The sequence below is a fragment of the Saccoglossus kowalevskii genome, chromosome 8 (genome assembly GCF_978046115.1).
Source record: "Saccoglossus kowalevskii chromosome 8, keSacKowa6.1, whole genome shotgun sequence".
Classification (NCBI taxonomy): domain Eukaryota; kingdom Metazoa; phylum Hemichordata; class Enteropneusta; family Harrimaniidae; genus Saccoglossus; species Saccoglossus kowalevskii.
In genome coordinates, this window is record NC_140648.1 from 26,719,369 (window position 1) to 26,746,540 (window position 27,172).

At 37.1% G+C, this 27,172-nt stretch overlaps 1 protein-coding gene and 2 long non-coding RNA genes across 3 annotated transcripts in view; 2 read left to right on the plus strand and 1 right to left on the minus strand.

Moving 5' to 3' along the window:
• The window catches only part of LOC144350052 (E3 ubiquitin-protein ligase rnf213-alpha-like), a 156,006-nt gene that overhangs the window by 95,856 nt on the left and 32,978 nt on the right, over positions 1-27,172 (plus strand). Inside the window, exons 18-30 of the mRNA XM_085502817.1 lie at positions 5,565-5,782; positions 12,810-12,956; positions 13,396-13,596; positions 14,619-15,565; positions 15,759-15,883; positions 16,329-16,403; positions 16,636-16,742; positions 17,296-17,440; positions 22,438-22,633; positions 24,504-24,738; positions 25,215-25,394; positions 25,523-25,628; positions 25,864-26,035. Coding sequence (XP_085358943.1) covers positions 5,565-5,782; positions 12,810-12,956; positions 13,396-13,596; positions 14,619-15,565; positions 15,759-15,883; positions 16,329-16,403; positions 16,636-16,742; positions 17,296-17,440; positions 22,438-22,633; positions 24,504-24,738; positions 25,215-25,394; positions 25,523-25,628; positions 25,864-26,035 — 2,854 coding nt within the window. The remainder of the gene's footprint in view (positions 1-5,564; positions 5,783-12,809; positions 12,957-13,395; positions 13,597-14,618; positions 15,566-15,758; positions 15,884-16,328; positions 16,404-16,635; positions 16,743-17,295; positions 17,441-22,437; positions 22,634-24,503; positions 24,739-25,214; positions 25,395-25,522; positions 25,629-25,863; positions 26,036-27,172) is intronic.
• On the plus strand, positions 6,607-8,295 carry LOC146739488 (uncharacterized). The gene is made up of 2 exons (XR_014930200.1): positions 6,607-6,713; positions 8,054-8,295. It is a non-coding gene; the product is annotated as an uncharacterized LOC146739488 (long non-coding RNA).
• On the minus strand, positions 19,594-20,576 carry LOC146739489 (uncharacterized). The gene is made up of 2 exons (XR_014930201.1): positions 20,267-20,576; positions 19,594-19,772 (listed from the first exon to the last, which is right to left on the minus strand). It is a non-coding gene; the product is annotated as an uncharacterized LOC146739489 (long non-coding RNA).

A 27,172-nucleotide genomic window follows, 5' to 3' on the forward strand; every position in this document is an offset into this window, starting at 1 on the left:
ATGTGTCAAATTGGCTTAGTGGTCGCACTGGTAATGCACCATCCCATGGAAGTCATGTGTCAAATTGGCTTAGTGCTCACGCTGGTAATGCACCATCCCATGGAAGTCATGTGTCAAATTGGCTTAGTGGTCGCACTGGTAATGCACCATCCCATGGAATCCATGTGTCAAATTGGCTTAGTGCTCACGCTGGTAATGCACCATCCCATGGAGTCATGTGTCAAATTGGCTTAGTGGTCGCACTGGTAATGCACCATCCCATGGAATCCATGTGTCAAATTGGCTTAGTGCTCACGCTGGTAATGCACCATCCCATGGAGTCATGTGTCAAATTGGCTGTGTGCTTACACTGGTAATGCACCATCCCATAGAAGCCATGTGTCAAATTGGTTTTGATGAAATTCTGGCCAACAATTTTGTTTTAAACATGATTTGTAAAATGGTGGTTATTACTCTAATATTCATCACTACTCTGAAGTTCTGCTACTAATATAATGAATCTGGACAGACAGGTTTCACAACAGGGAGTTTATGGTTTGATCTCCCTGCCGACTGCTCACTCTTCACACTCATCAGTATTTATTCTCATAGTAATAGATTTTTAGCTCAATGGGTTGTAGGTAGATGGATGTTTGGATGAATGTGAGTGACTTCTCAAAAAACACTGAACCGTTTGACTAGATTTTTGTTGTGTACGTGCCATGATGAGTGTAGATGGAAATTTGTTCATGAGAAGTTGATCTGTCAGCTGGCGTGATAATATTATAAATGCGATTAATCCACCAATATTTATTATTTGAGGTTAACCTTCTTGAACACTGCTTGAAACTAAATAGACAATTTGAGAAACAGTTTCCTACAAATTAGGGAGAAAATAACAAACTTTCACACTCAAACGATTCGTTGGGGTAACATTAAGCCAACTGCTGAAAAAATCAACCTCATTCGTTGTTTTTGTGTGGACACGAAGAGCATAGAACACTTTCCCTGGTGTATTTCAAAGCGAAATCGCCATCCAACTGTAAGACCGTCGCTGATTAGCTCCTAAAGTATGAGGATCATCCCCTACTGTTACATAGATTTGTGATAAGTGGGCGTGACCACAAGACGGCGCCAGCGAGATTCAAAAGCCAACCGTTTAGTCAAAACCAAAGTAGTTAGCCACTTCGCTGGCGAGTTTGCAAATTGGCTGCCCCTATACTTCTGAGACTTGCTGTAAAAGTATATTGAATGAACAGTGTTATTATGGCTCAGAGGTATGACCTCTCATATTTTCGCATTTTGTGGCGCACTTTTGGCGAGAGTTGGAAGTCCGAAAACAGTCGACCGTTTCAGGATAAGTGGGCGTGGCTACAACACAAGAAATATCTCAAATTTACTTGGATACGAGTAATCATTTTCAGCAAAAAAATCAATAACTGCCCATTTCAGTGGGGCACAGATCTAAAATTAGAAACGTGTGGGTGGGCATTGCACAGGCACTTTAATAGTGTTATAGGCTTTTTTAAATATGGAAATAACACTTTATTTTTTTACTCCCAAATGAAATCCCATTTGTTTTTTGGCAAAAACGTTGAGCGGTAAGTTGATAGGCCCATTTTAAAAAACAAACAAACAATATTTCTTTTTGTTCATGTCCACCCTAATAATATTAATTAAGACTAAGGGCTTTTGGGTCTTTGATAAGCATTACTGTAAAATCTGTATTAGAAACCGCGGCTTCTATTAAAATGGTACAATCCAATAGAGGGGGTGCGGCTTCTATTAGAGCATCTACACATATGAGAAATGATGATTTTTTGGTTCCCAATTGTTTAAAAAGAATGGGTGTGACTTCTATTAGGGATGCGGCTTCTAATACAGATTTTACGGTAATTTAAAAATAAATTAAATGACATTTATATGAACAATGTAGGCATAATTTTTCTTATTATAGAAAGGCAGTCCCTAGTTTTGGTGAATAATTTTAATTTGTGTAATAATCTAATGTTCTTAATGAAATATGAAGACTACGCAGCTGTATTGTACATGTACATGAATCATATACTAAGCGGAAGTTACGCAATTAAACAAACTAATCAGGCCTCTAGAAATGCGACAGAACTAAGTAAACATGTTTGGTCACTCAAAGAAATAAAATATTGATCATAGAATAACATGATAAATTCTTGCTCTTGGTAGCCCATACAGTAGCTCCAGCAAACGATGTATTCTATGTTTGAAGGAAAAATTTATCATAATTTTTAGACCTCACCACTCCACTCCACACTAAACAAAAGAAATGAACTCGTATCATCATGCCGACACAGATCAAAACCCTTATTATGTAACACTTAAACCTGTATGTTTTTGACTCCCATGTGCGAAGCACAAAATGGGAGTCTTTGCAGTTAGTGTGTCTGTATGTGTGTATGTGTGTATGTGTGTGTGTATGTGTGTCCGACTGTTCCACTGCTATCTCAAGAACCATACATCGGTTTTTGATGAAACTTGGTGCATAGATGCTCTGGGCCAATGCGCAGATTTGATTAGGTTTTGGTAAAAATCCATGCTCGTTAATTACCTAATTTGCATGATAATTAGCTAATTTTTAGCTGTTCTATGACTGTTCCACTGATATCTAAAGAACCACTCATTGGATTTTGATGAAACTTGGTACATAGATGCTCTGAACATATGCGCAGATTTGATTAATTTTTGGTAAAAATCCGTGCATATTAATTACCTAATTTACATGATAATTAGCTATTTTTTAGTGGTTCCATGACTGTTCCACTGATATCTAAACAACCACTCATTGGATTTTGATGAAACTTGGTACATAGATGCTCTGAACTAATGCTAGGTTTTGATTAGTTTTTGGTAATAATCCGTGGATACTAATTACCTAATTTGCATAATGATTAGTCAATTTTCGGTTTTTCCACTGATATCTCAAGTACTAATCATCACATTTCAAATGAAACTTGGTACATAGATGTCATACGACACTGCACAGACCTGATAGTTTTTATGGTAATATCAGTACATATTAATTACCTAATTTGCATAATTAATTAATTTTCAGCATTTGATATAAGTAGTTAGCATTACATTTCAATGAAACTTGGTACTTACATACTCAAGGACTATGCAGAGATTGATTGTTTTCGATAAATATTTGTGCATATTAATCACCTAATTTGCATAATTAGTTAATTTTCAGCTTTTCCATGGGTATCTCAAGTACTAATCATCGCATTTCAATGAAACTTGGTACATAGATCCTTTAGGACTATGCAGAGACCTGATTAGTTTTAGGGTAAATAATTGTGCATATTAATTACCTAATTTGCATAATTAATTTTCAGCTTTTCTACTGATATCTAAAGTACTAATCATTTACATTTCAATGAATCTAGAATTATGCAGACCCAATTAGTTTCCGGTAAATATTTGTCCATATTAATCACCTAATTTGCATAATTAACCAACTTTCACACTGATATCTCAGGTACTATACATCACATATCAATGAATGTACATGGATGCTGTAGGACAATAGACAGACCTGAATAATTGTGGGTTACAATCTGTACATATTAATTACCTAATTTGCATAATTAACCAATTTTAAGCTTTCACACTGATATCTAAAGTACCGTAAAAACTCCAAAATTTCGACCGGTTTTAAATAATTGGCGTTAGAAATGTGACATGTTTTTAGAGTCGTGGCCGAGTTGTAACTCAAAATCTAAACAAAGTCATCAATCAGTGAGTATTATGACAAGCAAAACAAAACATCAAGACGCGCAGAAGAGGTCAGCACAAAACTAATAGGTCAAAAGACAAAGCTGTCTCGCACTACCTAGGAAAACTTGCGAATGTTCGAAGTACAGGTACCCATTGGACAAAAGATACATGGAAGTTTAGCAAACTATCTCCCCGACCCAGTGCAATGTATCCGGTTAGAATCAAAGCTCACGTGTCCCTTATTTGAGGGACCAAATTCTGCCGTAAATTCGCCCTTGGATTAAAAAATAAAATGGGATTTAAGAAAATAAAATGGGACTTTTAAGGTGTATTTTGGCGTCATTTTTCGGACATTTCAATCAATCCTGCCGGCTAAAATAGAGTCTAAGTTTTACCGTAGTCATTGACGTCTGTCTATTCAAGAGTACACGTGTATGATTTTTATCGTGACTAGCGTGAGCGGGTAAGCTTCCTTTCGAGAATGAGCTGTTATCACTGTGAACAATGTTAAATTATTCTTCAGATGACCAGTTTATTTTTTAAAAACAACTAATTTTTTTATTTAAAAAAAAATCATGCCGTTTTCGCATCAAAATCCAAGCCAAAATATCGTACTACAACATCAATCTCTTCGCATTGCGTTCAATAACATTAACATATTTAAATAAGCTATGGTAATTTGAACACGTTGGCATCATCCAGCTTTTTGATTGGTTAATTAGCGATTTGACCTATTTGACCTAAGAGAACATGGCGGATATCCTACAGCATCAAACGTTTATACGAGACCGGAATCATTCGCTTACGATGAAACTTAGTTGACTTTTATTTGTATTTCATAACCATTCAACAAATTTATTGTGTGTACATTATTATAATCACTACTGAGTACAGTAATAATCAACAATTCAGAAACGCAGCATGCCGAGATTTTTGTGTTCGTTTTTATTTGAAACTTCGTTTATTTAGAATATATTTTCGTTACCAATAAAATAAAAATCTCTCAGTCAATCAGAAACCCGGATTCATGCCTTCGAGGAAGGTCCCGTTTGAACGCTCACATCGTTTTTTTTTTTCGTTTGGGGGAAAACTAAAACTGGTCGCAATTTTCGAATAAGAATGAGTCGGCAATTTTTAGTGGAGTCGAAAATTTGGAGGTAAATAAAACACCGAAACCCGGCAAATAAATAGCCAATCGAATTTTTAGAGGGGTCGAAATTTTGGAGTTTTCACTGTACTAATTATTCCATTTCAATGAAACTTAGTACAAAGATGCTCTAGGACAATGTACAAACCTAATTAGTTTGGGGTAAAAATCTGTTCATATTAATTCCCTAATAAGCATAATAATTCATAATTTTTTGGTTCTAATCACATTTCAATTAAACTTGGAGACATAGATTTTCTGTTACATTGCGCAGACCTCATTAGTTTTCACTCAAATCTGTTCATATTAATTTTCTGATTTGCATAATTAGTTTTCAGCTAAGTAATTTCGAATTATATTTAATGTGTCTCCAATACTCTCAGCACATGGGAGTTCTTTCTAAGCTTTCTTTGATTTATTTTTAATTAGTATGTTAATTTGCAAAGTTTATAATGTATGCTCTTTGGTGCAGTGAATTATTAAACATAAAGGTCCTGATGAGTGAGGTACCTTACGTAACAGTGCTGTCAAGTTTCAGTATTCATATAGTTGTGTATTAATTCCTCTATTACCGAATTTGTCCGCTCTACATATACTTTGTATTGAGCACTTTTGTTTTGGAATAATCGACTCCAACATCTAGACTGTATCATAGATCATATATATCGTTTTATCTCCGTTCCAGGCATACAGCAGTTGAAAGTCTTTGTGGATTTAGCTATGATATCAGCTGGTGAAACTGACATGGAGATAGACAGAGTAAAAATACTACATCAAGTTACTACTGGTTTTTCTTCTGTTATATTTGATTTGAAAGAAGATTCTGGTTTCAAAGAGTTAATGGAAGCTTGTGAACCCCTTTGGAATGCATTGAAAAATGACAAAGATTTACCAAAAAAACTTGTGAGTACCGTAGCTTTTACATTTAAGTATCAAATTCACATCTATTATGAACTATTGTTGTATACATGTATAACTTCTTCTGATTTGTATGGGGGAACCATTACAGATTAATCTAACCCATTTGAAAAAACCCATAAAAAAGAAGCAGACTTTGTCTTTGTACGTGCAGTGTAAACGAACTATTCACTTATAAATGTGTTCAGAGATTTTTACTTATGTTTTGACCTCCATGTGTCCGTGCGTGCGTGCGTCTGTGCGTCTGGACCTGTATCTAAGAAATGCCTGGACCAATCACAATCAAACTTCACACATACATCATACATGATATCATACATATGCACCTCAATTTGTTCCACGATCTGATTCAAGATGGCCAAATGGCGGCCATTTTTGTGCTAAAAATCATCAAAATCAAGCATTTTTCGGCTGTTTACAGATGGTTTTTGTTCAAAATTGGTATATACGTTAGACATCATAGGACCTTGATGCACATCATTTTGTTTTTCAGATGAGATTCGAAATGGCCGACTGGTGGTCATTTTTAGCTTATAGATTGGGTTCTGTCTGACCATCCGTCCGTTCGTCTGTCTTTTACCTCTTATAACTTTGATATGCTCTGTCCAATTTTTTTCCAAGTTGGTGCAAATGTAATTCTCAATGCCATACATATGCACGCCAAGTATTTTTTTGATTCGCCAAAATTTCATTGTGTTTTTCTGTGATTTTCAACATTTTACCAGTACAAGTGCCGAAATTTGCCGGAAAAATCTGAGTTTTAACGACATCTCGCAAGAGAACTGGCATACTGTATTGCGCATGCGCCAGTCTAACTGCTGAGGAAATCGCCGTCGATTTCGTCTGAGGGATATTGTATTCCGGGACTGTATCTTTCTTTGTACAAGGCTTACATAGATTAAATTCTATCTCAAAGGTAAGAAACTGTGCCAATGGTATTTATTATGAACTTTGATTTATCCTTTTGTGTCCTGACTTTAGTGAGAAACTAGCGATTACACAGTGTCACACTTTGCCAGAAAAATAGTCCTGTTATTAGTTCAAGAACTGGTTATGAAAAGTGTAAATCGAAAGTTTATCTTGTCATTTAGAAGGCTTGGGAATAACGTTTGGCATATAAAATACTGGAATAATAAAAACGTAAAAGTTTAGAACACGCTGATCGTGATTCTGTTATGTACGATTGCTATTTCCGGTGTTTATTGACAACTGCTAAAAGATTGAAACTTGGTTTCGTGGCGACATATTAGACTAGAATTATCAAGAAAACACAAGTCAAGTTCGGTCCAACCGTGACTGGATGAAAGCAATGATGAAATTCAATATCAATGAATATATCATCACTTTTAAATTACCTTTGAAGTAAATATGATACCCGAGTGCGTTACTACACTCGTGACCGGGACCTCCATGCTCCATGCGGTGTTGAAGTTTATCGGTAAATCGAACCTCTGTCAACAGTGACACATTTTCCTAATCAGCTATTTATTTCGGTACTGAAGTCAGGGTGGCAATTTAGCTACCATAATTTATCTCCATTATGAGCAGGAAAATAAATTACGGACCTCGATTGAGATAGATTTAACGGTGGCCATGTTTTAAGGGATATGTGAAACAATATTAGGGAGGGGATCAAATTCACGTAATCCTCAATTTTAATGATGTTGACTTAATAGTCATAATTTTTTTTTTTTCAAAACTTCGGATATTATTTTAATACAACTACAATATGTTAATTAGTATGCAAATTAATATGCAAATTAGCAGCCAATCTGAGACAATGCAATCCAGTTCAAAAGAAATTTGATATATACTTAGGTTACATGATCACTACCTCTGCTGATTAGTTTTTTATGCACTTCTGCTTTTATATTAAATGTATTTTTTTTGTATTTTTCCCAATAGATTTTTTTTAGTGAAATTTTCGGCATATCCCTGGTCAGATTTTAATGACATTGAAAACACAAGTACTCTGGCTTTTTGCACATTCTTAATATCTTATTTTTGCAGAATCCCGTAAATATGTGTGGAGTGGAAACAGACTGTTGAATTAGTTCATCCTAGACTTTGGTAGAACATGTTTAAAATAGTACAGTGTGAACTGCAATTTTTTTCTGGCTGGTATAAATTTATTAAGTAATATTTTTTCATACTAAAAAAACTCAAATATCTTTTTTAATTAAATCTAACAGCCAATGGGAGCACATATGCTACAACCTCTGCTTACTTTGAGCTAAATGTTCTTTTTTTTTTCAGGTGCAAAGTCAGATTTTACTTCTCAGAAAGCAAAGGCACTGGAACTACATGTATTACAAAAACATACCGGTACTATTCACTGTGTGTCTGACAATTGTATAAAGTTTCGCAGGTCCTCTTTTTTTTTACTTTGAGAAGTTCTGTCCACCAAAGCATAAATATGTGTTTCTCTGTACATAACATTTCACACGATTTGTTAATATTAATGTATGATAATAAAAACTTGATAATATTTTTCTGGATTTTTGCACTTTATTTGTATCATTGTCGTATGAGAAGTAATCTTGTCCTTATTAGAGATATTGAAACTAATCCAGGGCCACAAACTAGTTTATCCAAACAGACACAACACTGACTCTACATATTTGCAGATCTGATTTGTATACTTCCTTGTCATTGTACCTGTTGTACTGGTTTGGTGCTATCTGGTTTCCTTGCTGAGAATAATGCTGACCTGGATGCCATAGAAATCACGTTTGCCAATTTATGTCCATGCAACCTTAGAATGACAACTAGCGAAGGCAGTGTCATTCATGACTTGTGTGTTAATAAATGTGGTTCTAGTGCCATATCTCTGATTTGCTTTGACTGATTATGTTAAAATTTTAATTATTCATCATGTCATAGATAGACAGATATATTGGTTTGACGATCCTATTCAAATTGTACAAATGGTGGTCATTTTTGTGCTAAAAAATCATCAAATATCGAGCATTTATGGATGGATTTCGTTCAAACTTGATACATACATTAGACATTATGGGTTCCTGATGCACATCATTTTATTTTTCAGATCAGATTCAAAATGGCTGTCTGGCGGCCATTTTGTTTTAATGAATGGGTTTCCAGACACATATGTCTGACTTGTTTTGACTGATTATGTTCAAATTTTAAATATTCCTTATACATCATGTCATAGATATACGGATATATTACTTTGACGATCCTTTTCAAAGTGGTCAAATGTCAAGCATTTCTTGCATTTATGGATGGATTTTGTTCAAACTTAATACATACATTAGACGATACAGGTTCCTAATGCATGTCATTTTATTTTTTAGATTGGATTCAAAATGGCTGACTCCTGGCCATTTTGTTTTAATGATTGGGTTTCTAAAGCCATATCTCTTAAATGCTTTGACTGATTATATTCAAATTTTATATATTCGTTTTACATCTTGTGGCTTAATATGGACAAGTACGATCAGATACAAATGTCAATCATTTTAATGTTAAAAGATCACATTTCTGACATGGTTATATTCCAGCTATATTACTATAAACAAAACTGTTCCTTACTAATATGCAGTTATGGTCGTAGCTTGTGAACTGTGCAGTGATGGCCGAGAGACCCTTGTTTCGCACGGGGCCGGTGGTAATTCCCCCGATGGGGAAGTCGCCTTTGGACTCGCTCTCCTCTCCCACTGCCGACATGGAGACCACGCCCACCGGCCAACTAACCTGGGCACCTCGTATGACCCAGGCTATGGAGGGGGCTCAGAGGGTGATGGAGGGGAGGGGGGTTGGTACCCTTCTTTTGCTGAGGGACGAGGTCAAGGCGCATCCAACAGGAAGTAGAATGCACTCGGGCGATTGGTTGGCGTCGCTGGATTTGAGCGACGCTTACCACATTTCCATTCACCACTCATGTAGCCGGTATCTCAGATTCCCAATAGAGGGCAAAATCTACGAGTTTATTGCCCTCCCTTTCAGTCTGTGCACGGCACCGTATGTCTTCACCAGAATGCTAAGACAGGTGACCCAGCTGCTACACTGGTCGTCGGTCAATCTGAACTTGTACCTCGGCGACTGGTTAATACACAACCAAGACGGGGAGGTCTAATTGGAGCATGTGCAGTTGACGCAGACGCTCCTGCACGAGTTGGGCTTTTTAATAAATATTGCCAAGTCCAACCCAACACCGTCCCACAGCCTAGTGTTTCTGGGTATGGAGTTCGACACGAAGCAAGGGAGTGTTTGCCCCTCTCAGGGGCCCTCTCTTGTAGAGCTCGCAAGCCAACGCCGGTCGACGAGATCGGCGTCAATGTCCGAACTGATATGGCTTATTGTGAAAATGACGTCAGTTCTTCATCTGGTTTCGTTAGCAGCTCTCCGGCCTCGTTCGATTCGGAGGTGCTTACTGGACTACAGAGTCCACATGCGGAACTTGACCTTCAGGGTTCAATTGTCAGATCAAGCGATGACGGCCCTCCTTTGGTGGCAGGATGCACAGAACTTTGTAAAGGGTGTACCCCTAGATCCGACGACTTCCTCATTACAGATGCGTCGCTCCAGGGATGGGGTGGTCATCAGATGGACCTTCAGGTCCAGGGGATGTGGGACCGCCACATCAATTGGTTGGAGTTGCAGACCGTCCTACTGTCTCTGAAACATTTTTAAGAAGTCGCACACCCCCACAGAGTCTTGCTTCGAACAGACAACAGCTCAGTAGTGTCATACATCAACAAGGAGGGGGGGACACGTTCCCCCAGGTTGTCGAAGCTAGCGGAGGAGATTCTCTTTTGGTGCCTGGAGATACGCAACAGTACCGCGGACGCCCTCTCGAGACATATTCAGTTTCAGAACACCAAGTGGCAGATCCCCCATTGGATGGCGGACTACCTTTTTCGTCTCTGGGACGGGTCCAGATAGATATGTTTGCCAATCACAAGAACGTCAAGCTCCCAACGTGTGTGTCACTCCTCCCGGAGATTAGTGCAGTTGCCACGGTCGCTTTATCGATCTCTTGGAGCCACATAGACGCTTCCGGATCTGTTGTCCCAGCTGGACGGCACGCTACCAATGAGACCCGCGTTATTTCATCTTCACCGTGGTGGCTATCGATAAACTTGTGCAAGTGCAAGGCTTTTCTGCAGAGTTGTCCAAGTTCCTCGCTTCGGCACAGTCGGATGGCACCAGACGGCTGTACGAAACCAGATGGAAACTGATTGGTGTGACAGAAGGGAGATTGATCATCTCAGTCCCTCTATAGCGAGGTAGCCGATTTTTTCCGTTATTTGTTTAATCAAGGGAAATCTATATCGAAAATTCTAGGATATCGGTCAGTTTTATTCCCAGTTTTATCAGAATATGCTGGACTGAAAGTGGTCTCGAGTTCTATTATGTTACATCTGTTTCGGTCTTTCTGCTTGAAGGGGCCACGCGCCAAGGGGCTAGCTAATCCTCCTGACTGGGACTTGTCGTTGTTCTAACTGTGTTATGCACCCCCTTCGAGTCTATGGATAAGGCAGATGCTAAGTATGTCACTATGTAAACAGTTTTTCTTTTGGCTCTAGCGTCAGGTAGGCGACGCTCAGAGCTATGGGGCACTGTCCTTTAGTGGCGGATGTGCCTCCTTTATGAACTCCCAAGTTATTCTGAAGACTCGGCTGGGCTTTCTTGCCAGGAATCAAATCCCAGAGCGCGACCCTGAGCCGATTGTCATCCCACGCTTCACTAACATTGTGGGCAAGGAGGATCGTCAGAAACGGATTCTATGCCCGGTTTGAGCTCTGAGCTGTTACTGCGATCGCACCAAGGTGTCTAGGGGCAGTGAGAAGCACATGTTTGTCTGGGCAAATTGAGCCACCCTGCTTCGAATGTCACCATTTCTCGGTGGATTTTTGATACAGTCGTGGAAGCGTATAGGTTAACTGCTTCTTCATCGGTTCGTTTGGAACGCCACCAGGTGAAGCACATAAGGTGCGCGGGGTAGCTAACTCATTGGCTTTGATGTATGGGGCCTCATTTGAGCAGGTGCTTCAAGCAGGGTTCTGGAGATCTCAGAATGTCTTCAATAATTATTACCTGAGAGACCTCCAAGCATTGGAGGAGGGTCTCTACAGGTTGGGTCCAGCGGTGCGGGGTCAGACTGTGTTCGCTGACCCAGCCTGCACCACCATGGGGCCCTATGCGCGAAAACGTTAGTGCGATAGTGCCTTCAGCTGAAACCAGCCTCCTTTGCTTGACGCTTTTCGTTCAGCACTATCGAACCCTATCGATGCATTAAAATTGTTGGGGGTCCTATTTATTGTTCAATTGACCGGCTATAGTAGCCTCCCTAAATTGGGGGGTCTACCCTCGTTCCTGAAGAGTCACCTAATTGGTTTTAGACTGGGACTAGACTCCTTGTTGGTGGGTAGCTTTAGATTTCTCAGTTTTTGTTTTTGGACCTTCCTTTTTGGGGTCGAAAAATATACATTTCAGCCGTCGGAGCTTCCCCACCTCAGGTGAGCAAGCTACTCTGCCTACGAGTGATAAATGAATTATTTCCACATACTTTCTGGTAGGTGATGTAGTAAACTATTAGGGTTGTACAAACCTGTTTGTTTACCTAATCATACCTACCAGAAAGTCTGTGAAACCCACCCACCTTCCCACAAGCTTCCGGCGGCCCGTTGTGGCAGCGGAAACGTTTGTTGGAATATTGGATCACACCTCGTTTGCGTGCACAGTGTGACCCCTTAGGGAAGGCCTTTTTTCCTATAGGGAATGCTACAATGTACCCTAAGGTGTTCTTTGTGAACAGGATATATTCCCTAATAGTTTCCAATTGGGGCTGCAATCTGTAGTTGAGTGTACGTGTAATAAATGGAATTTATTATTTCCACGGACTTTCTAGTAGGTATGATTAGGTAAACAAACGGGTTTGTACAACCCTAATAATTGATAATAATTACCACAATGTGAAAAAAAGAATATAATTTCTTGGAGGGGGCACTTTATAATTGATGGTACACATTTATCCATTAAATAGAAAGACATTAGTCATCATCTGGAATGGTTGAAAGGAGTGAAGGATTCTCATGGATCGGTTGAAACATCATCTCTTATCCAGGCAGAGGCCATCAACACAAAAGGAATATATAGAGTTGGGAAGATTGACAGTCGTGTCAACTCAAAGGTGATTGTTTTTTCCATTATTTGTAATAAATCAATTTGATCAAATCCCAACATTTTCATATGATATAATTATAATTATTCATGACAGTGGACCACATGTGATGTAACTGAGCTAAAAATTGTTCTGTCAATGTTATTGTACAAAGAGCAATGTCAGCTTACTCTCCAAAATGTTAACCTCTGTTCTTTGTAATGATTTGTTCCTGATTGGCTTAAAAATGGCTGACTGGGAGCTGTTCCATAGCCATATCTCTGATATGATATTCACATATACATCAAACATGATTCTGTAACCTACAATCACCTTCAATCTACCAAAGCAAACACAATCATGTTTTGCCAAGTTGCCATCCATATTGCTAACTGTCCAAATAATTCTCAGAACTGCTGTAAATTAAGTCATTTAATGTACTCAATGTGCATAACTTTTTTTTTATCAGGATACTTTAGAATCTGTTTTGAGCTTACTGGTACACTCTGACGAGGTCTCTACATTAGAAGAAGATGATGAGGAGGATGAGGAGACAGTCAGTAAAGATAAGAAGTACAATCTCGATATGCTGACAGATTTACAGAGTAAACTGATGTTGGTTGCTGGGAAAGCTGAACAAGGAAGGGATGAAGTGGAGAGATTCACTGAGGTGTGTTTTTTTTTTTTTTCAAAACAGCAGATGAGAAATATGTTGCAGTTGGCAAAAGGATTTTTATGTTACAAATATCTCAAAATCAAGCATTTCTGCCATTCTCGGACCAGATCTTGGTCATGCATGGACAGATTTTGCTCATTCTTGGTACACATATTGAACATTAATTTGTTTAATTTGCACATCAATTTGTTCCATGTGCAGAGCTCAAAGGGAGGCTAATGTCATACTGATGTTTGTTGGTATGAATGGATGTGTATAATCTTGTTCCGCAAATATATCAAGAGCCACTGGAGGAATGGAATGCAGTTTGATACTTGATAAATAATCTGCATATGTTAATTGGCTAGTTTTCAAATTAATAAATTAAATTCCAGCAGTTTGCTAACATGTGTTAAAACACGGTACATGCACACTGTATGTGTTGGGAGTTTAATGTTTAACACTACTTACCAGAACAGGATCTTGGTCATGTATTGACCAATTTTATTGAAACTTGATACATATATTGGACAATATTATAACTGTTTTTCAGATTGGATGCATAATGGCTGACTAGTGGCCATTTTGTTTATGAAAGCTGTTCCTCAGCTCTATCTCTGACATGTCCTGTCGGATCATGTTCAAAATTTATAGATACTGCATCATGTTGCACATAAGCATATTTTAAATTATTGTTTTGTGATTCAATTTAAGATGACTGAATTATGATTGTTTTAATGTTAAAAATTCATCAAAAACAAGCATTTCGGATTTAAATCTTGGTCATGCATTGACAGATTTCATTCAAACTTGGAATGTACATTGAACATTATGGAACCTCAATGTATGTCATTTTGTTTGTCAGATTGGAATCAAACTGGCGACTGGTGGTCATGTTTGCCAATGCAGTTCTGGAGCCATCTCTAACATGCTTTAATTATTTTATTTTATTTATATATTTTTTAATCTTGAGAAATTACAAGGTTTATGTTATGCAATTACTTGTTTATAATAGTCATATTGTGGATTTTTTTTAGATTCTATCAGGAATAATACGATTGGCTGATTCCTTCATTAAACTCTGTGCAGCAGGAAATGTACTATTCTCAGAATGGGTAGCCATTATATACTGTGATCGTAGGAGAAAGGTTTCTATCATGGTTGACTTTGGAATTGGTGACTCACATGACTTGAAGGGGACAAGAGAAGTGACAACTGAACTAGACAAATTGTGTAGTTTTATGGAAAACTGTCTTAAAGAGTGGCAGGAATATGTGGAGGAGAAACGATCTGAGATATATCATCTGAATTACTTCACAACTGAACAGCTTGTGATTCTAAGGCGTGAGTTGGCTAAGCTGATGTCAAATGAAAAAGAAATGGCTGCAGGTGTGTATACTTTGTTGGCTAGTTTAAACGACAGTTGTACTGAATCAGATGTGAGAGAAGCTCTGAATGCTGCATTCATGGGAGTTGGGTCTCAAAATGACCAGGAAGAAATGGAAATGGAACCCATAGAAGTTAATGCTTCTATGGAGACACCTGAGCTGGAAAAGATGATGGACATGCCGGAGGAATCTGGGGTAGATCTGGAGAAGGTTAAGAAGTTTTTGCAAGAATTGGTAGATGAGGACTTATCAGAAGTTCAAGCCAAAGCAGCAATGCAAGCATGTGGTCCAGCAGCTGATATTGGTAATGCAATAGCCTGGTATTATGAAAACATGCAAGATGAAGAACTGATGGCAAGGTTATGCAAAGAATGGGAAGATGATATGGAAATGAAGTTGTTTGAGAATGGGTTGGACAACTCTACACCAGCAGTAGAGAGAGATTCACCTACCATACCTAATGTACAAACACCAAGCATAACTACAACTCATGGATCACCAGTGGATTCCTCACACCAGGATAGACATGAAGAGAAAGTCAGATCTCTCTGTAAGATTACAAGCTCGCTGTTAACTGGACTTGGAAAATCTAAAGGGTATGTGACAGCATCTTTACTTCTCTGATTTTTGTTTTGTTAATGTGAATATCATTGAGTTCATGACTGTATATTTACAGTAAATAATTTACACTACATTTACTTTTACTCAGTGCTACATGTACATAAGGTTGACCCTATTCAATATTATTTTTCTTATACACGAAATATAATTCTTTTTTTCTGTATACAGTGATCTAATTGAAAAACTGCAACAACTTTGGAAAAATTCCCAGATTTCACTGACAGCTGTAAGCCTTGAAGACTATCTGAGTTTGGAACATCTTGGCCATACGCTACGATATCTTGCTACTAAAAGTGAGATTTATATCAGACTTGTATTCTGACATACACTGTGCTTGGTGTTACAGAATAACATTGCTTTTAATTATTACATTCATAGAATGTGATTCAATAGATAAAATTATCATTTGTTTTTGATGACATGACATTTAATAATTATTTAATAACATACTAATTTGCATATTTCTGGTCAAATGTGTATCTGTAGGGCAGATAAAAAGGTAGAGCTTTTCTTTGAAAGAGATAAAGCTCCTTAGTTCATATCCTAGTTCACATACAGATACTGTTACTGTATTGCAATGGAAGATTGGTGGCTTATCAAAATTTTGAGCATGCTTCACTGATGCTGCTTTACTGATGATGATACTTCACTGATGATACTTCACTGATGATAATGATGATGCTGATGATGACAAGGAGGAATAATAATAATAGTAATAATATAATATTCATTTTACAGATCCTGTTGAAATTAATAGAAATTTCCCGAAATATTTGAACACTGGAAAACCAAATCTTGTGGTGAGACACAAGGGTAAGTGTATCACAAGTGAGAGTGCCAAAAAGTGAATGTAACTCCTTACAGTGAGTTAAGTCTAAACTATAATTACATCACATAAACCTTGTTTAATGCAATCTCTTTTAATGCTAATTTTCCATTTGATGTTTAACCAATAAGATCCATCTTTAACAAATAGCAATTATAATAATGATGGTTCTTAACATTAATTACCAATTCTCAATGATACTTTTTTATTTTCTGCCAGATGAAATTTTAAGTGATGTGCTTTCCATATATATGGCTGATAAAGATAAACCATTGCCATCTTATGATGAAGTATTGATATGTACACCACAAACCACTCTGGAACAAGTGAGTAAATTGATAAAAGTTTTCTACCAGAAAGGTCTACTGTTAAATCTGTATTAAAAGCCGCAACCCTAATAGAAGTGACACCCATTTTTTGTTTGAACAATTGAAAACAAAAATGCAACATCTCTCATGTGTAGATGCTTTAATAGAAACCGCACCCTTTCTGTTGTATTGTACTATTTTATAGAAGCCGCGGCTTCTATTAGAAATTTTACAGTACTGGTGTTCCTTTCATTTAAAACTTTTTTGAAAAATCAGTCTTAACATGGTACCTCTTGGATAAAACCAGCCTTCTGTAATGATTGCATGATTTTGGTCAAATGTATTAATCACAGCCAACTATTCAGTTGTTCAAAATGATATCTCAACAAGACATGTACTACAGCCCAATATGAAAATTTGCTTACTTCACGTTGGGTAAATTATAGTTTGCTTTGTGTATCTTCTAATGTATAATATTGTGGGAATATGTAAAATATTCTAATAATACATAATTATATCAAATTTATTTATAATAATGATATAATAATAAACAGTTAATGTTGTTGATTAGGTTGTGTTACTATGGCGACGTGCTATGTTTGACAACTCTGGTAAAATTTACTGTTTGGTGAATGCTGATCAGTTGGACTATGATATAAGTACAACTGCTGAAGTCAAGCACAATCAACTCTCACAGGACACTCGCAGGAATACAGGTAATGCATACAATATTATTTGCAGAATTGACACCCATAACAATAATTAAAACAACCTAAAAACGTTAACGATCTGGGTGCAAAGTGGAGGCAGTTAATGCCAGGGATTGTACCTGGCAATCATAGGAAACATTTTTAGCTCCGCTGTCGACTTTGTCGAGCGGAGCTAATCATATGAGTGATTGTCCGTCGTCGTCGTCCGTGTCAATGTTTTACTTTTTCGACTTCTTCTTGAAAACTACAAGCCTGAATGCTTTGATACTTGGTGTATATGTACCTTGGGTAGACCTCTCTTAGGTTTGTTCATTTCATGTTGATACCTTCAATTTTCTAATTTTGGTGAATATTTTTGTCCTTTTTGGTAAAAAGTGATATTTTTGACTTCTTGTTAAAAATCGCAAGTCCAATTGCTTTGATATTACATATATAGGTACTACATGTGGACCTCTCAGATTTGTTCATTTCATGATCATATCTTCAATTCTCTAATTTTGGTGAATATTTTTGTCATTTTTGGTAAAAAGTGATATTTTCGACTTCTTGTTAAAAACCGCAAGTGCAATTGCTTTGATATTACATATATAGGTACTACATGTGGACCTCTCTCAGATTTGTTCATTTTGTAATGATATCTTTAATTCTCTAATTTTGGTGAATATTTTTGTCATTTTTGGTAAAAAGTGATATTTTCGACTTCTTGTTAAAAACCGCAAGTCCAATTGCTTTGATACTACATATATAGGTACTACATGTGGACCTCTCTCAGATTTGTTCATTTCGTGATGATATCTTCAATTCTCTAATTTTGGTGAATATTTTTGTCATTTTTGGTAAAAAGTGATATTTTCGACTTCTTGTTAAAAACCGCAAGTTCGATTGCTTTGATATTACATCTATAGGTACTACATGTGGACCTCTCTCAGATTTGTTCATTTTGTAATGATATCTTTAATTCTCTAATTTTGGTGAATATTTTTGTCATTTTTGGTAAAAAGTGATATTTTCGACTTCTTGTTAAAAACCGCAAGTCCAATTGCTTTGATACTACATATATAGGTACTACATGTGGACCTCTCTCAGATTTGTTCATTTCGTGATGATATCTTCAATTCTCTAATTTTGGTGAATATTTTTGTCATTTTTGGTAAAAAGTGATATTTTCGACTTCTTGTTAAAAACCGCAAGTTCGATTGCTTTGATATTACATATATAGGTACTACATGTGGACCTCTCTGAGGTTTGTTCATTTTGTGATGATATCTTCAATTCTCTAATTTTGGTGAATATTTTTGTAATTTTTGGTAAAAAGTGATATTTTCAACTTCTTGTTAAAAACCAATAGTTCAATTGCTTTGATATTACATATATAGATACTACATGTAGACCTTTCTCAGATTTGTTCATTTTGTGATGATATCTTCAGTTCTCTAATTTTGGTGAATATTTTTGTCATTTTTGGTAAAAAGTGATATTTTCGACTTCTTGTTAAAAACCACAAGTCGGATTGCTTTGATATTACATATATAGGTACTACATTTGGACCTCTCTCAGATTTGTTCATTTTGTGATGATATCTTCAATTCTCTAATTAATTTATTTTGGTGAATATTTTTGTAATTTTTGGTAAAAAGTGATATTTTCGACTTCTTGTTAAAAACTGTAAGTCCGATTGCTTTGATAATATTCATATTGTTCATTTTCTAATGATGTCTTCAGTTTTTTAATTGAAATGTACATTGCTAACACCAGAGCTATCTCAGCCGATAGGCTGCTTGTTTATTAGTCCTGTTGGATGAAGTCTGAAAACTGGAACTTAAATTTAGATGCAATCTGATTAAAATCTGATGTAGTGTACAGGCTTTAATTATTGTGGCTATAAACTTATTTTAATTTTATTTTTATTACTTTTGTTATTAATGCCCTTTTATTTTATTATTTTACTTTGATTTTGATTTTGTGATTTTTTTTTAATTTTGCCCTACCTACATCTGATCCGACGCCTATGTAAGTCCCGTTCAAATCTCGCGTAAGTAACAGCCAATCACAGCCCCCCTTTTATACAGGCTGTCGGTTGCTTACTTTTCAGTGTAGCGATACTCTACGGGCAATCTCTCTGTACATTATATTTTGCCAACTTGAATAAACCATTAATAGAAAATTGCTAGTATATTTTTATTTGCAAAAGAAATTCCACAGCATTTTACAATTTTTGTCATTACATTGAATATTTTTTTTACTTCCAACAAATGTGTACACTTCCAGATACATCTTCGCCAGCCAAGGTTTGTTCATTCAGTCATCGCTTCAATTTTACATCACTGAGCATAATTATCTAGAATGGAAGCAAAAAAATAAGTAAATCGTAATGATTAGAACACTGTAAACAGCTATAGTAAACAATGCAAACTGATTTTAAATTGTATAACGGTCACCGGCCCACGGCATCGACGCAGAAAATTGGAGCAACAAAATATTTCCTGATCAATTGCGATGTGTTCCAATAAAAAATATTTTATTCCAGTCCAAATCAGCTCAATTACATTAATAAAGAGTTATTGTATAATGTACAAAATGATGATACAATTTGATGAATATTTACAGCTACGGTTTCAATACCGTAGACGATGTTGGCCCGATCTTCAACAAAACCTCACCCGTCTCCAGGGCAGGCGACTGGAAAAAGACACTGGTGTTCGGTCGAAACGGCGGAAACAAAATCGTCACTCCCAGAATAACTATGCAAAATAACGATCTAAAGTCGAACCATTCGAGCCACAATATTAACATAAAAATGACTTTCGTTGCATTTGACAATGATAAACTTACCGAAAAGCCGTGTTATTCTCGGTCGCTAACGTCGGTATAATCCGCCATTTTATTTGAGTGTGTTTGCCACCCGACTCCGCCCGGTGATGTCATCATGTGCGCTATAGAAGGAGGTATGTGATTCGTTGACTAAAATCGTCGATAGTGGGTCTCGTTGAAATCTCGTTACATAGGCATCGGCTCAGATGTAGGTAGGGCGGAATTAAAAAAATCACAAAATCAAAATCAAAGTAAAATAATAAAATAAAATAAAATAAAAGGGCATTAATAACAAAAGTAATAAAAAATAAAATTAAAATAAGTTTATAGCCAAAATAATTAAAGCCCGTACACTACATCCGATTTTAATCAGATTGATTTAGATGTAGATAAATTCACCACATTATGTCTGTATGTATCTCCTTCATGCTGGGCCAATCTATACACATATGCATATCAATTTATTTCATTATTCAATGCAAGATGGCTGAATTATCAAACTAGCGCTAAATTGTACCAAAATTAAGCAGTTTTATTATTTCAGAGGCGGATCTTAGTCATACACAAATTTGTTCAAACTTTCAAAGTTTCAAAGATGGATACAAATTTGCCGACTGATGGCTATTTCGCTTTAACGACTGTTTTGGAGCCTTTTTAGCTATGCTGTCGACTTTGTCGAGCGGAGCTTATCATATGAGTAATTGTCCGTCGTCGTCTGTGTCAATGTTTTACTTTTTCGACTTCTTCTTGAAAACTACAAGCCTGAATGCTTTGATACTTGGTGTATATGTACCTTGGGTAGACCTCTCTTAGATTTGTTCATTTCATGATCATATCTTTAATTCTCTAATTTTGGTGAATATTTTTGTCATTTTTGGTAAAAAGTGATACTTTCAACTTCTTGTTAAAAACCTCAAGTCCAATTGCTTTGATATAACATATATAGGTACTACACGTGGACCTCTCTCAGATTTGTTCATTTTGTAATGATATCTCCAATTCTCTAATTTTGATGAATATTTTTGTCTGTTTTGGTAAAAAGTGATATTTTCAACTTCTTGTTAAAAACTGCAAGTTCATTTGCTTTGATATTACATATATAGATACTACATGTGGACCTTTCTTAGATTTGTTCATTTTGTAATGATATCTTCAATTTTCTAATTTTGGTGAATATTTTTGTCATTTTTGGTAAAAAGTGATATTTTCGACTTCTTGTTGAAAACCGCAAGTCCAAATGCTTTGATATTACATATATAGGTACTACATGTGGACCTCTCTCAGATTTGTTCATTGCGTGATGATATCTACAATTCTCTAATTTTAGTGAATATTTTTGTAATTTTTGGTAAAAAGTGATATTTTCCACTTCTTGTTGAAAACCGCATGTCTGATTGCTTTGATACTATACAAATTGTTCATTCTAATGATATCTTCTGTTCTTTAATTGTAATGAGCATTGCTAACAACGGAGCTATCTCAGCCGACAGTCTGCTTGTCTCTAATATGCCATGGTTGATTTCATTCAAACTTTAACCATACGAACGGAATTCTGTAACTGACTGGAAGAAGTTTTTGTTTTCTCTTTCAGGGTGAGGAGTGTATCACATCAATGACATGTTTATATTATTGACAGTTAGTGTGTCTGTATATGTGTTGTGGGTGTGCGTGTGTGCGTGTGTGTGGGTGTGTGTGTGTATGTGTGTCCACTGATATCTCAAGAACCATAAAAATCCATGCATATTAATTACCTAATTTGCGAATTGGATTTTGATGAAACTTTTAAAGAGTCTAGAACTATGCAGAGACCCAATTACTTTTTTGTAAATATATATGCTTATTAATCACCTAATTAACATAATTAATTAACACTGATATCTCAATTACTGATCATCACATTTGAATAAAATTTGGTACATAAATGCTCTAGGACAATAGCCAGGCCTTATTAATTTTGAGTTGAAATTTGTTCATATTAATTCTTTAATTAGCATAACAATTCATAATTTTTTTGTTCTTTTCTGTTCATATTAGTTACCTGATTTACATAATTAGTTTTCAGTTTTTCCATCAATATCTCAGGTACAAGTAAATTTGAATTAATTTTTAATGTTTCTTTAATACTCTTTCTAAGCTTTCTTTGATTTTTAAATTAGTCTGCATTTTGTGCATGTTGTTTTGTAATCTTTCAGATTATCGACTGATGGTATTTTGCAGTCGGGAACAAGAAAATCACTCTCACATGGTGACAGCATTAGATTCCTACAGGATTGATGCTTCAAGATTGCCTTTTGTGAAAGATATACAAACATATTTAAAGGAACAGTTTATTAAACAGGCGTCCTCTAAGATGGCAGCTGTGCCTGTTGCTAATCTGACATATGATAGGTAAGGATGAATTCATTAGACAGGTGTCCTCTCAAATGACAGTTGTACCTGTTGCTAATCTGACACATAATAGGTAAGGATGAATCCATTAGACAGGTGTCCTCTCAGATGACAGTTGTACCTGTTGCTAATCTGACACATAATAGGTAAGGATGAATTCATTAGACAGGTGTCCTCTAAGATGACAGCTGTACCTGTTCCTAATCTGACACATAATAGGTAAGGATGAATTCAGTAGACAGGTGTCCTCTCAGATGACAGTTGTACCTGTTGCTAATCTGACACATAATAGGTAAGGATGAATTCATTAGACAGGCGTCCTCTCAGATGACAGCTGTACCTGTTGCTAATCTGACACATAATAGGTAAGGATGAGTTCATTAGACAGGTGTCCTCTCAAATGACAGTTGTACCTGTTGCTAATCTGACACATAATAGGTAAGGATGAATTCATTAGACAGGCGTCCTCTCAGATAACAGCTGTACCTGTTGCTAATCTGACACATAATAGGTAAGGATGAGTTCATTAGACAGGTGTCCTCTCAAATGACAGTTGTACCTGTTGCTAATCTGACACATAATAGGTAAGGATGAATTCATTAGACAGGTGTCCCCTCAGGTGACAGCTGTACCTGTTGCTAATCTGACACATAATAGGTAAGGATGAATTCATTAGACAGGTGTCCTCTCAGATGACGGTTGTACCTGTTGCTAATCTGACACATAATAGGTAAGGATGAATTCATTAGACAGGTGTCCTATCAGATGACAGCTGTACCTGTTGCTAATCTGACACATAATAGGTAAGGATGAATTCATTAGACAGGTGTCCTCTCAGATGACAGTTGTACCTGTTGCTAATCTGACACATAATAGGTAAGGATGAATTCATTAGACAGGTGTCCTATCAGATGACAGTTGTACCTGTTGCTAATCTGACACATAATAGGTAAGGATGAATTCATTAGACAGGTGTCCTATCAGATGACAGCTGTACCTGTTGCTAATCTGACACATAATAGGTAAGGATGAATTCATTAGACTGGTGTCCTCTCAGATGACAGCTGTACCTGTTGCTAATCTGACACATAATAGGTGAGGATGAATTCATTAGACAGGTGTCCTTTCAGATGACAGTTGTACCTGTTGCTAATCTGACACATAATAGGTAAGGATGAATTCATTAGACAGGTGTCCTATCAGATGACAGTTGTACCTGTTGCTAATCTGACACATAATAGGTAAGGATGAATTCATTAGACAGGTGTCCTCTCAGATGACAGCTGTACCTGTTGCTAATCTGACACATAATAGGTAAGGATGAATTCATTAGACAGGTGTCCTATCAGATGACAGCTGTACATGCTGCTAATCTGACACATAATAGGTAAGGATGAATTCATTAGACAGGTGTCCTATCAGATGACAGCTGTACCTGTTGCTAATCTGACACATAATAGGTAAGGATGAATTCATTAGACAGGTGTCCTCTCAGATGACAGCTGTACCTGTTGCTAATCTGACATATAATAGGTAAGGATGAATTCATTAGACAGGTGTCCTCTCAGATGACAGCTGTATCTGTTGCTAATCTGACACATAATAGGTAAGGATGAATTCATTAGACAGGTGTCCTCCCAGATGACAGCTGTACCTGTTGCTAGTCTGACACATAATAGGTAAGGATGAATTCATTAGACAGGTGTCCTCCCAGATGACAGCTGTACCTGTTGCTAATCTGACACATAATAGGTAAGGATGAATTCATTAGACAGGTGTCCTCTTAGGAGACATTTAATTGTTATGTCAGTTGAACATATTGTTTGGTTTTTTGTCCTTTTCTTCCTGATGGGTTGTTTCTGTTCGTCAGATGCTGTGTGCAAGTTTTAATATCAGATAGAGCTGGTGTTGGCAAATCTTTGGCAGTGAGAAGATTAACAGAAAGGTTGATTGAAGTTCATAAACCAATAAAAGATGCTTGTGTTACTGTTCCCTTGGCTGAGAAGAAAGTTGATGTGAATACTATTGTGTCTGTGTTAGGTGATTACATCACTAAACCTGTACGTCCAGACCCAAAGATATTCCACCTGGACATAACCCCCGCTGTGAGTATCATTTGTTCTAAACTAAAAATTCATCAAATTTTTCAGTATGTTGATTTGTTGCCAGTCATTTGTTTTGTGTTTTTGGACTATACAAAATACACTTTGTGTTGAACAGTCTATGATTGTGTATGTTATTTTTTTAAGGGTTTGAATTAAGGCTCAGATTCATGAACATTGTATTAGATTTCCTATCCAAGTTTTATTTCCTTTACTATCCCGGGACGGAGCTACGTCACATAACGATCTATGTTGCTAAGACGTGCACCAATGTAACATGTATTTCTCTGGGCTCTGCGCAAGCTGTTGTGGAGTGCCAGTCAAAGAGCCAGTGAAAACGGCTAAAGTTGAGGAAACGGCGCAAACTCAACTTTGAAAATGCCCGGATGTCTGCCCGAGGATAATGTGGGTTTATTCAGAGTACAGATATCCCCATCCTTTTAAAATAATTAAGGTGATGTACTATTAACATGTTATAGGTTCAACAAGGTGTAGATAATCTTTTATTCAATCTACTGGTACTTGGTGGTATAACTGACACTCATGGCCGTGTATGGAGGCGTTACCCATGGGATTTATACATGATTGAAGTTACAGCGCCCTCTCAGGCAGTAAATACTGCTGAGGCTGCTGTTCCCACAGGATGTCAAGAAACAAAAGTATGTATATCAAAGTCAAATTTAGGACTTTTTTTCAATGAGAAAAATAGATGGTACATTTTTACATTTGATTAATTCACTCTTTTTGCATAATTCATCTAGTATGACTGTTTTTTTCACTGCTCCAGGTTATTCATGGCCACCACTTCTATACATTGCTGCCTACTAGAACATGTAGATCACCAAGGGATACTCTAGAATTGGAATCAAGCATGGCATGCTGTGAAGAACCAGGTATCCATTCCTACTTTCTTATTCTATAGATTTAAATGAGTGATGGAAATATATTAATCAGGCCATTATTTTAGAACTGTCTTTAATTTTTCAATGAGTGGTTATATACATTGTAAGAATTTTATTTTAAAAATTACAGATGACAAATGTACAAATGATGACATGCAAACCATGACCACATGAATTTGTCTTACATATACGTGTTAGAGGTCCATATTTTTCATGTTCATTGCAGCAATGACTATCAATGATCCATTGATGGACAATCAGGAATTTACTAGTAATGCATATCAGAGAGCATATCAGTACTTGAAACGACATTCTAAAGGTGCAAACCTGGATTTCTACGACTATGAAGTAGGTACCATTGAAGACAACCATGCCATGTGTCTAGATGTACTACTAAGGTAGGTGTATATTAATCAGTTTGTTTTTAGATGCATAGTCATCCCATTGATTGTTAGTCGCTGTTTGCACATAGTCCGAAAACGGGGACTTATAATTCGGTCTCCGTCCGTCTGGAGTCCGTTCGTCTGGAGTCATATCTTTTGGACCGCCACGGGATAGAGGCCTAAATTCTTAGAATAGGTCAATTTTATGCTCAATCTTTTCCACTGGATCAAGTGCTACCCGATCGAGCTGTGTTTGAGACCGGAGCCAGCACAGTCTGGAGTCAAATCGGATTCTTCGGTTCCTCCCCCGACCCCAATACCATGATTTTTTTTGGGTTCGGGGAGATGGGCAAAGGGGTTGCCACGTTCATGGAATATTTCGACCGGTTAGTCGGAAACAATCCACACACTGAGAGCAGAGTGAAAACCTTCAACCTTCTAGTTGTGGCCAGCCCACTGGAACAAATTGTTTTGCGCCGCCAGCACTCTGAAGTCTCAATGGCGGAACGCACCAGCCTCCTAGACCAGCAGATACAGCCATTGGTGGGACACTACACAGAAGCAATCCAACAGGAGGTAGATAGTTTGCTTACAAAGAATGCTATGCACAGGATAGGGGACCCAGCGTTAGATGCTGGCTTCTACTCGCAAGTATTAGTGGTTCCAAAGACTACAACTGAGACTAAAGGTGGCTGTGCCCTGTTCTGGACTTAAGCAGATTAAATCAGTATGAGCTTCCTGGAAACACCGAGCACCATATTATTCTCCATGCTCTGTGTCTACTGGTTAACCTCGCTAGATTTGAGCGATACTTACCCGCACATACCGATACACCCAGTGAGTCAGCAACTCACTCAATTCGCCCAGTTGGGCCAAGTAGTGGAGTGCGGGGTGCTTCCCTTTAGGTTTTGCATGGATCCATACGTATTCACCAGAGTGTGGAAACAGGTGGTGCTGCTGCTGCACCGGTACACATCACAATGGTACACATCAACATGTACCTAGATGGCTGGTTTCTACACAACCCAACAAGGGGTGGTTAGTCAAACAGTAAGACTAACAGAAGATTTTCTAGACCAGTTGTGCTTTCTAGTAAATCGAGCAAGTCCCACTCTCAGCCAACACAATAGTGGGTGTTCCTGGCCAGGGAGT